Source organism: Lepidothrix coronata, unplaced genomic scaffold (genome assembly GCF_001604755.1).
Source record: "Lepidothrix coronata isolate B3197 unplaced genomic scaffold, Lepidothrix_coronata-1.0 Scaffold91, whole genome shotgun sequence".
NCBI lineage: Eukaryota > Metazoa > Chordata > Aves > Passeriformes > Pipridae > Lepidothrix > Lepidothrix coronata.
This window is the reverse complement of record NW_016690271.1, coordinates 3515279-3526590: the sequence shown is the minus strand read 5'-3', so window position 1 is coordinate 3526590 and position 11312 is coordinate 3515279. Positions and strand designations below refer to the sequence as shown.

At 48.0% G+C, this 11312-nt stretch overlaps 1 protein-coding gene across 1 annotated transcript; it reads right to left on the bottom strand.

The window, feature by feature from the left end:
* Positions 1–1306: 1306 nt before the first annotated feature.
* Positions 1307–10830, bottom strand: WSB1 (WD repeat and SOCS box containing 1). The gene is made up of 9 exons (XM_017821724.1): positions 10732–10830; positions 9932–10100; positions 8751–9019; positions 7740–7871; positions 7240–7340; positions 5000–5172; positions 4486–4599; positions 3637–3744; positions 1307–3169 (listed from the first exon to the last, which is right to left on the bottom strand). The coding sequence occupies exons 1-9, from the start codon at positions 10769–10771 to the stop codon at positions 3010–3012; spliced, it is 1266 nt and encodes a 421-aa protein (XP_017677213.1). The 5' UTR covers positions 10772–10830; the 3' UTR covers positions 1307–3009.
* Between the last annotated feature and the right edge of the window lie 482 nt (positions 10831–11312).

Below are 11312 nucleotides of genomic sequence, written 5' to 3'. Positions count from 1 at the left end.
CAGCCCAAACAGAGAGCACCCAGCTCAGCACCAATCCCTTCCCAGACTGTGGGACAGGGGCTTTGGTGTGGCCTCAGGTTGCCTTTTGCTTATTTACTTTGCCTTTTTTTCCCTCTTCTTCCTCTTGGCAGCTGTTACTTAAGACCAGCTGGGAGGAAATTGGTATCAGTCTGGATAGATTTAATTGGAGTCAAGATTCCTCTCCTCCTGAGGAATCTCCTTCCCTATGCCTTTTGTTCCTCCCTTCTAGCCTTCTTTGAAGAAGGGGTTCCCTGGGGAATACCTGAATTTGTGTCCTGCATGAGTGCTGCTGCTTCTTAGATGCTGCTTCTGCTTCTCTGCTGCCTGAATGCTGGTACCCAGTGATTTCCTAGGCTGCCTGCCACAGCTGCTCTGCCTGTAAGTCATTTGTGGGTCTCTTGTAGTTCTGGAAATGTTAATATCAATGTTTTAACAGCTTCAGTCCTCAAAGTTTGTGCTGCTCAGAGATCCAGGTCTGTCAGTGCTGCTGTGAGCAGAAGGAAGGGAGGATGAATACTCACTGATCACAAATGAGTCTTTTGCTGTTAGATTCCCAGGAGAGCACCAAGGCTCTCTGGCCTTGAGTCCTGTGGTGCTCTGAGGAACATGAGCACTGTGTGATTTGGGAAGGTATTTGTGTCTCTGGGAGGAGCTGTGAGCTGTGGCCTTGCTGATGGGCCAGGTACAAACCCTGGGCAGAACTGGGAACTCCTGGGGGATGTGGCAGATCAGGCAGTGTGAGCCTCCCCTCGTGGTGTCCCACTGTGGCAGGAAGAGGCTTGTAAACATTTTACATTATTATAAATAGCCTCACTAATGAGGTAAGCTTGTGTACTTAGTCTAAAACTATCATTTGTGTCCTGGGAGAAAGGTTAGAACAAACAGAGGGACTGCTGCAGGCAGAGCTGGGAGAAGCAGCCTCAGACTGTGGAGGGTTTCCTTTGGAGTAGCTGGGAAACAGCATTTGGAGCTGGTGAGGGATGGAAGCAGGGCTGATGTACAATATTTATAACCACTTGATTTTTACTGTGGGGTCTCTGATGGGACAAAGTCCCCAGCACACAGTGCAAGACAGAGCACACAGTGCTCCAGCTGATCCCAGGGAATGCATTAGAAGCAGCAGGTGGTTATGAATTAGGAAGCTTCCCTCCAGCTCTGGAGAGCTTTTGCCACTGACCCAGAGGCAGTAAATTCACGAGTAACTGTTCTCACCAGTCCTCTCTCTGTTTCCCCTCTCCTCCTTGCAGGCAGTGTTGATAAATCAGTCACCAGATGCGATATCAGAAAACTTTTATACAAGTTTTTAATAAAAAAATTCAACAAAAATATATATCATCAGGCATTTTATGCAATGCATACATTCTTTATATCTGCAGGTACAGATAAATAACAGAAGGCAAAACCAAATATTTTGCTTATCTTTGGCCATTAACCAATAATCACCCCCAAAGAGATATTACAGGGTTAAAGGATAATAGACTGAGTCTGTAAACGTCTCTCACTACAGACACAGTATCAGGCAATAATACAGTAGTCAGATTTTCAGAAATGTAAGGAAATAGTTCTTTAACACTGCCCAATACTGAAATTTCACCTGGTTTGCTGCTCTGGAGCATAAGGCCTTCAGCTGACACAGGCACAGTCCTGGGTTACATTAGATACTCCCCAGCCCTCACTGACCTCCTTCCCTTGGCCACTGTCCTAGTTGTGGGGGCTGGGACCAGTTTATCACTCTGTGGGTATAACCAAAACTGTGTATTCTACCCCCTCTCTGTCATTTCTGAGGGACTGGTTTGCAGCAGCTGCCCAGGTACAAGCTGGGTGTTAAAGAAACCCTGCAAGGCAGGGGAGTGTTTCTTTGTCTTCACACCAACAACCAGCTGTGACAACCCCCCTCCAGACCCAGCCTGAGGGGTCAGCTCTGCTACTGGGACATACTGGACTGGCATAACAGGCAGCTGCAACACCCAGACCATCAAAGAGGCCAAATACATCCCCTGACTGACAGAGTTAAATCCCCCATTGTGAACTTCCCTGGGCGGGGGAGGCACTGGGCATTCCCACCTGAACCTGAGCATGTACAGACTTTGGGTTTTGGGACTTCTGGCACCACTCCTTGGATGCAGAGGAGGACCAGAACTCCAACAGGACTGCAGCTGCTACTCTCAGCAGGACTGTGATCATTACTCCAACAGGACTGTGACCATCATCTGACCAACAGGTTTCCTTTCCTTTTACTTTGCTCCCAGGGGGCCCTGTGGTGCTCAGCACAGGGGCCATCAAACACCATTCTGTTCTTGTCCCAGGGTGCTGGGTTACACACCTGTCTTTGTGGGTTAAAACCATTTTATTTATTGTAATCTTTCTAGTAAATTGTAACTCTGACTTGTAATCCTTCTTGAGCTGGGTTCATTTCTCCCACAGGTTTCCTTTTAAACCAGCACACACACACTGCTCTACAAAGCCAAGCTGTACCTCCTCACAAAGAAACTAGCACAAAGTCTGACCTGGGGCTCAGCTTCCTGAACCCCAACCAACATACAAAAGGAACCTTAACTGCTCTGTAAGTCCTCGATGTCCCAGAATAACAGTTTTCCTTCCACTTACAGCACAGATGCATCATGGCTCTACCAAAGCAATATATACATGAGACACATGAAACATCGGAGAAGCAATCTTTAAAGGTACAATGATAACATGTAGCAGCTTATGTCTATATATGTACATGTTTTCACAGTTATATTTTAGAAAATTGAGAACACCAGGAATACTTCTACTGTGTTTTCTATAAATAGTAAAAAAAATTACCTGTCAGGCATTTTGATAAAATAGTATTTAGGTTATGACTTTAAATAGCTCTTGAAAACCTGTAGAGTTTTAAGCTTAAAGGCTGTACAGTTTGAGGATTCTGTGAAGTGTTTGTAGCCAGTTTCAGCAGCTGGGCCACCTGCCAGCTGGAATTGGAGTTTTTTTCTTCTTTTCCAAATATCAAATCTGGTAGCAAAGGAACTCCAGCACCTTGGATGGGATGGGCAGGTTCCTGACGTGGCGGGTGGGCATGACCCTGCGGATGGCCATGCGGCAGAGGTGCTGCAGGCTGGGCACCTGCCGGGGCGTGGCCCAGAAGTGCAGGCTGCCATCCTGGGTCCTGCACAAACAGCACAAACCCCACAGCCATTACTCCTCAGAATGAGCTCACCCCAGCACCCACCCTCACACGCATTTCTAGGTAGGGGACCTGCTGTTACTCCGTTCCAGCTGTTCCACTCCCATTTACACCAAATGCCAGCTCTTATTTTAAGCTACAGCAGCACAATAAGCAACTTGTCTATGCAGCAGGCCTGCACAGATCTCCCAGCAGTTCCTGCCCCTGGCTATCTGATGGCTTCTTCCAGCCCACATGTTTTGGGTCTCTCGTATTTATTTTCAAAGATAAGAAAGGAGTTTATCAGCTTATTGATTTTACTGCTATTCCAGGCATGCTTAAAAAAATAGTACCAGTCAGAAGCACCGAGTTGCAAGTCACGACTGAAGAGTTTTAGAACACTTAGCCACTGTTTTCAACCTTTTGTGTTATCTTATTATTTTAGAAAGGAAACCAAAGTCTATACTTGCCCCGCAGCGAGAACACTGCCATCAGTAGAGAAAGTACAGCAGAGCCCGTTGTTCAGAGGTGCAACTTGTACAGGGTATTCTTCATCAATTCTCCAGAACCTCACCATTCTGAGAGGGAGGGACAAGGTAGGAAGTTACTGGAGTAGGTATTTAATTCTGTTTGATATTATCTCTGATGCTGCACAAGAAACTAGTCTGAAGCACAGCTCAGGGAATTTTTATGAATCTTTTAATAGGCATACACAGTGTTTCAGGTCTGGCCTGAAATGCTCTGATTTCTTCTTTCCTGATAAATACCTTGCTCTGTACTTTTTCAATTAAAAAAAAGACTGCCTTCAGTAACAGAAAGCAATACCTGAACTACAGATTTAGACAATTTCTCAAGTGTCACATACGCTAGGAATTCCCAACAATTCTTGTCAATTAAAAAAATAAACCCTCCTGAAGATAGTTGAATACCCTTGCTGTCACGTTGAGAAAGCAGCTCACATTCTTAAAACAGTCCTTCAGGATACCACTCATGATGGTCACAGAGCTGAACCCAAATCACAGGACACTTTTCCCTTTGCTTTGGAATTTACTTCTGTGCACAAGACTTGTCTGCATTAACAACTCCATTTACAATCCCTCTTAGTTGTTTTCAGCTGTTGCACACTGAAGTTGTTCAGATCATCTACTCTGTACCCAACTAATGACTTCTACACTCAAAATCAGTGTTACCACACACCAGACAACTCGTCTGCTTTTACCGAGAGCACCAGAAGTCACGTCTCAGTTGAAGGAGCCCAGCCCTGAGAGTGTTCAGAGTGCAGAGCCCGCGGGGTCTGAGAGAGCCCTCCCCACACTCACTTGTCGTCGGCCAGGCTGGCCACGTGCAGCCCGTCGGGGCTGAAGGACACCGAGCGCACCCAGCGGTCGTTGGCACCGCCCGCGAAGATCGGGGTGGGAGCAGGGAACAGGTGCCTGGGGACAGAGAGAGACACAGCTGGGGGGTGGGAGCAGGGAACAGGTGCCTGGGGACAGAGACACAGGGCAGGGTCCCCTCAGCCACGGCAGGGAGAGAAATGGGTGGAACATGTAGCTACTAAACTACTGAACTGGGAATTCAGGAGTGGAGACTGAACCCTGTGTCTGTCACAGCTCTCAACACTCAGCTTTGTTGAAGGTGCCTGAGTTAGTACACTGGAAGTACCGGTGCTGTAAATCCTCTCTCAGATGGAAGAACAACCTCCAGTCTCTGCCACTTCAGGGTTTCCATCAGCCCCTGCTCTTTCCCAAGTCCAATCATCAGTTACATCCGGAAACCCATTGATTTTCATCTACACTGTGGGAGAAAGTTTCCAGGTTTGACTGCTTTACTCACCCAAATTCCATGAGAATAACTCCAATATGTGGATCCCAGACATAGACTCGAGTATCATAAGATGCAGTAGCCAGTAATGCTCCATCAGGAGAGAACTCACAAGCTACAACATCATTGTGATGTCCTTCAAGTTTCCGTAACATGGAGTATTTATCCATATCCCAGAGGAAAACCTGCAATTAAATAAGCTGATGTTATAGCTCTGCTCAGAGAGGCAATGCAGCATTTAATTTGTTTTTTAAGTATAACTAATCTTATTTAGGATTATATTAAAATCAGGTATTATGAATTACTACAATTAAGAAATATGCTCAGTGTCATACTCAGATTAAAATCAAGGGGTTTTTTTAAAAAATAATTAAAGCAGACATGCAAGTTCTAACTCAAGTTTGTTAAATGTTATTATCAAAATAAGCCAAAATATAAGATAAAGGCAACACAATTTAACCATGTAGCTTACTGAAATTCATGTATTACAAAACTATTTTATTAAAATATGCAGAAATAAATAGGGTTAAACTCTACAGTCCCCTCTTTTCAGTAACTACCAAAATTTTAAGAAATATACAGACAGAAAATGTAAGGTTAACATATTGTTACTCCAGTGGCATCCCTTTAAGATCACTTGTTTACAATTGCTTGGATCACCAACGTCAGCCTAGGAAGAGAAACAGATACTGCAAGCAAAAAGAATTTTCACAGCCAAAAATTATGTCTTTGGCAAAACAACAGGGAAGTCTAACCACATTATTAGAAAGAATTTAGGCATTTTAAATCAACAGCAACAAACAACATTAATATTACAGTTTACCCAGATAATTGCACAGTGTATTATAAGAATTGATAAAATACTACGGTATTCTGGGATTTTACATGCAGTTGTACATTATATATAATCAGAATAGAGACTGTGCAGAATTACTTAACAGGAACTATCCATGTACTGCAGCGTGATTTTATAGGAATGTAAGTCTTTAACAAAAGCTGTTATGTCCCTCAAAGAGCTCATTTCAGGGACCCTGATTTCCCCCTCCCCCCAACAGTTTTACCACACAGATTAAATTCTGACATCTTGGATAAATTTATGTTTGACCAAAGCAAACACAGCCTCAGTGCCTCCCACACTTCCTAAAACTGAACCGTTTTACAATCGGTCATAAACCTGTTGACCGATTTTTCCGAGGAGCCCCCAACATTCCACAACACTGGGAACTAGGTTTGAGGAGTCAGTGTGTTTCACTGCTGTGAAAATTATCAAAAAAAAAAAAAGGAAAGCAAGCAAGCAAGCAGACAGTGGACATGGACCAGCACCTGCGTACGTACAGGACCCCTTGCAGCCGAGGGCAAGGTTACTTCGTCCTACGGTACCGGCCCGGGCTGGCGGCCAGGCATGGGCATGCCCCTCTCTAACAGCACTGTGCTCCGAGAGGGGCAGCTTAACTCAATCACACCAATATTGCTGCCACCACCTGTGACAGGGAAAGCAAGAAGCTTATGGAAAACACACAGCCTACAGACAGCAATGTCCACCCCCCCTCTGCTCCAGCTACAGAGCCAAACCCCAGAGCTCAGCTGTTCTCCAGCAGATCTGCACTGGGAACTCGAGGGATGGAACACATCTGAGCGCTCATCCGGACAAGTGGGCTGGGCTTTTCACTCCACTGAACTACCTACAGAGCCCCTGGAACCAGGAATCCCCCTTTCTTGTTTGCCCTAATTCTTGGGTGCCAAGAGTAGCTCATGGCACAGCTGCACTGCTTTCAGTTCTCTGGCAGGGCATTAGGATGGGATGGAAACAAAACTAGTGTGCTGCTCCTCCTTCTAACTCTTGTGCCATTTTGTTCAGCAGGAGATACCCTGACTGGCTCAGACTTTGAAAAGTCCTTATTGAGCAGGAAATAGAAAGCATCAAATCAAATCAAAATAGTTTTATGCATTAATCTAAGTATCTTTTAACACCGGCAGCTTTAGCTGTCTTTGGTCTATGCCATGACCCCATGCAGATGTGCAGACCTATTTCTCAAAGAACACTTACAGCCTCTTCTACTAAAAGCAGTGCAAGTTTCATTCACAAATCAGGGTCTCAGTGCACCATTTGCCAGTCTAATTTCATGCACTTTTACATCATCATCAAACATTAGAAGTTCATGACACCGAGCACAAGCTTAATGTTATTTAGATTTCAAATGATTATGCACACAATTCAGGAGATTTAAGGAACAAGAAACTCTGACACATACTGCCTTACTAGCTCCAACAGAGCAGAGGATGGAGGAGTCTGGCGAGAATGCACAGCCATACACCCAGTTCTGATGGCCTCTCAACACCTTCATCATATTTCCTAAAAAGAAAGACGCTGCTGTAAGAATTGGTTTAATATTACAAAATTCAGATTGAAAAGCTTTTCCAAATTAGTTATTCCTATGTAAAATTTTGTACTGTTTTTCCAAACATCTTGCAGAGTCATTGTACACAGAAATAAAAATCCTGTGATGCAGCCTCTAAATCCCATGTCCCTGTTCAGAAAGTCACTTCATGCACTCTTAACTTAGCCCAGTCCCCGATTCTCCCTTCAGGGTACACACAGATAAAGAATTCCAAGAGAGTGTAGAGTGGGTGACTAACAGAGCTACACTCATTATTTAAGCAATCCTGACCAAACTGAGTTTACAGCAATAAAAGAGGCAAGTACACAGATATTTCTCCCGGGTTTTAGAGCAGATAAACTCTGAGCACAAACCATCATCTTTCAGGTCCCACACCCGCAGGGTTTTGTCTCTGGATGCAGACACTAAAATCAGGCTGCCATCAGGGGCAAAGGTTAAATCTCTGACAACTTCCGTGTGGTCCATCAGGTTCAGGAGGAGTTTTCCTGTTACATGAGAACACCACAATTTAACATGGACTGTACTTAGATCAAATGCTTTATGCTTTATGGATACAAACACTGAATACAAAATTACAGCACATGAAGCACATTTTCATTGCAGAAATGCTCCCTACGGTGAGCAGCATGTGAATCCCTTCACTCCCCTGGATCAAGAGGCAACTCCCTGAAAAGCCAGAAGATCTGTACACTAGAACCTCAGAAATAAGGCAAGACTTGGCTCTTGACAGACATTCCAGTTCTAAGCTTCAATTTACAAGATAACAGCAAATTACTCAATAGTCAATAATTTTTTTAAAGCTGAGGAGTTCCCTCCAGCCTAGCAGCTGTGCTGCCAGTGAAACTGAGAGTCCCTACATTCAGATGCAGTCTTTTTGAGTTGAACAATTTACTTTTTAGAAAAGTAAAAGGTCCTCATCACCATAAAGCAGCAACTTCATGCTTTGAAAGTTTCCTTTGAAAGTATGGTAAAACTAGGAAGATTTTACAGTAACCAAGCAATGTATGTATAAACACATTTAACCATCTTGCATCTTCCACCACTCACATCTCAAAGCATGACCCGCATCTCTTGTTCCTCTGGCAGGTTTGATTACTTTTGGTTGCAGGAGCTCATGCTTTTTTTAGATTATTTAACTTGTACTCAAGTTTCAGTTCCCAAGTACAATTCTGTAACCAATTCCTTCTGTGGATTAATGGCATTACACGAAGCATGTGCTGGCACTTCAGTGTGACGAGGGGTGCTTGGAAAATGCTCTCTGGGACACGGTGGGGTTGTCTGGGTGTTCCGTGCCTGGCCAGGAGCTGGACTCCACGATCCTCGTGTGTCCCTTCCAGCTCAGGCTGTCCTGACTGCACACCCACCTGTGTAGACATCCCAGATCTTGATGCGGCCGTTGTTGAGGCCTGTGGCCAGGAGCAGCTGGTCCTGCCCGAACTTGAAGCGGTGCCACTCGATGTTGACGCAGCGGCTCCGCTTCTCCGGCACCGAGGAGCCGAAGGCCAAGCTCCACACGATGTCCCCGCAGTCGAGGATGTGCTCGCAGGGCTTGTTCTTCTGCCCACTCTCACTGTTCTGCCTCGGGAGCCTGGTGCTGGCAGGGTTTGCACCATTCTTTGTGCCGTGCAGCAAACTGTGAAACACACGGAAAATACAGAAATACAGCGTAAGTTATCCTGAACAGCAAACATTTCTTAAAGATGTAATGAAACCTCTGAGCTGTCGTAATGTACATCTCTGAGACCCATAACGGGGCATTTTTACTTTAAAATTATAAATGCAGTTTTTTTCTTATAAGTGTGAAAAATTACCAGCACTTGGAAATCTTCCTACATAATATAATACTAATATTTTGTACTCATTTTTATCTCTGTCGAGAGCAAGATATTAACTTAACCCACTGTGAAAGCTAACAGGTTTAAAGCATTTATAGAAAAATGAGTCACAAAAATTTCTAAGACTTTCTGCTAAATGAGCAAGTTCCCTGCAATTCCCTTGTATGTGTTAAAACCTGGGAAGAGATACTGAGGTCAGGACATGGAAAATATTAACCACCCCAAGAAGGCGGGTGGAAAAGGGTCAGGAAAATGTAACCAGCTACAGAACTGTAGTGGTTGGTTACCAACTTCACTGAAATGCAACCTGCAAGTGCCAGTAAACTGTGTTTTGGAACTTCACCTGCATTCTAACACAGATGATAAGGAAAGAGGTCTGCCTTTAAGTAAATTCCTAAAAGGTAAAACCAAACAGCTTTGTGATAGAAAATTTAAAGGGCCAGATCTGCCCAGGTCTATAACTTCCCTTTTCATTCAAACTTCCTCTTACTTTAGGGCATCTGAAACTACTAATAAATCCCTCCTCCATAGACTTTGTGAGGCTGCAATAGTTGATGCTCTTGCTGGCCACAGAGGAAGAGATGAAATAACAACTGTTACTTTAAGGCCTAAAAAGCCAGTCTATGCATTTTAATCCATTGAAACCCATGTCCTGTTTTTAAATCGTTCCGTTTTTCAGGTGCATTAGAAGCCACAGAGGTTTGCCTTACAAGTTACTGAGGCACTGTGCCCAGGGGACCAGCTTCACTATGCGGTGTCCCTGCGACCACGCCAGGTACGAGCCATCGGGAGCGAACGCGACCGTCCAGTTCTCCCGCCCACACTTCTTGTCGAAGGGAGCCGTGGGGGCGAGGAGCTCTCCTACCGTGCGGGACCGTGCTGGGGGAACAAAGGGGAAAGGCAGTTGAGAAAAAGGCAGCGCGTTACAGCGGCGACACGGGAACCAGGCAGCGCCTCAGCCCGCTTTTGTTTCACGCCATTTAAAGTCATCGAGAGCCGGGTCTTATGTCACTGAGGAACCGATCCCAGGGCTGAGCCCGGGCTGCCAAAGCCATCGAGTCACCGGGGAGAAACACGGGGCGTTGGACTCCTGCTTGTGCTGCGGGTGATGCCGCACGCCGGGATCATCGCTAGCGCATCCCGGGATCATCGCTAGCGCATCCCGGGGTCATCGGCACCGCATCCCGGGGTCATCGGCACCGCATCCCGGGATCATCGGCACCGCATCCCGGGATCATCGGCACCGCACCCCGGGATCGGCGGTACCGCACCCCGGGATCGGCGGCACCGCACCCCGGGATCGGCGGTACCGCACCCCGGACCATCGGTACCGCACCCCCGGACCATCGGCCCCGCACCGCCGAGTCGGCCCCGCCGCCCCCGCGCGCTCCCACGGCCCGGGAAAGGCTCCATGTGCCGCGATCCCGCCCGTCCCCGGCGGGCAGCGCCGTGTGAGCCCCGCCCGAGCCCGGGCCGGGCCGCGCTGCCCCCGCACCCCCGCCCCGCTCACCGATGAGCTTCTCGTTGACACTCGGGGGAAAGCTGGCCATGGACGGGCGGCCTGCGGGGCGGCGGCGCTGCGGCGGGACCGGCGGCTCGGCGGCGGCGAAGATGGCGGCGGGGAGGCGGCGGGGCGGGGCGGGGGCCGGGCCGGGGACGCTCCGCCCGGGGCCGGGCTGGGGCTGCGGGCAGCGGTCTGAGTGCCCGGCTCTGCCCGCCCGGCTCTGCCTGCCCGACCCCCGGGCTGAGGGCAGCGGTCTGACTGCTGGGCTCTGCCCGCCCGGCTCTGCCCGCCCGGCTCTGCCCGCCCGACCCCCGGGCTGCGGGCAGCGGTCTGACTGCTGGGCTCTGCCTGCCCGGCTCTGCCCGCCCGACCCCCGGGCTGCGGGCAGCGGCTCTGCCCGCCCGGCTCTGCCCGCCCGGACCCGGCTCTGCCCGCCCGGCCCTGCCCGCCCGGCTCTGCCCGCCCGACCCCCGGGCTGAGGGCAGCGGCTCTGCCCGCCCGGCTCTGCCCGCCCGGACCCGGCTCTGCCCGCCCGGCCCTGCCCCGCAGTTCTGTGCCGGCCCTGCCCCGCAGTTCTGTGCCCGGCC

Coding starts and splice junctions, on each gene's coding strand:
- WSB1 (XM_017821724.1), bottom strand. CDS start 10,771: ATGGCCAGCTTTCCCCCGAGTGTCAACGAGAAGCTCATCG. Junction 10,101..10,731: donor TGTCAACGAGAAGCTCATCG/GTGAGCGGGGCG, acceptor TTGTTCCCCCAG/CACGGTCCCGCACGGTAGGA. Junction 9,020..9,931: donor GCACAGTGCCTCAGTAACTT/GTAAGGCAAACC, acceptor TGTGTTTCACAG/TTTGCTGCACGGCACAAAGA.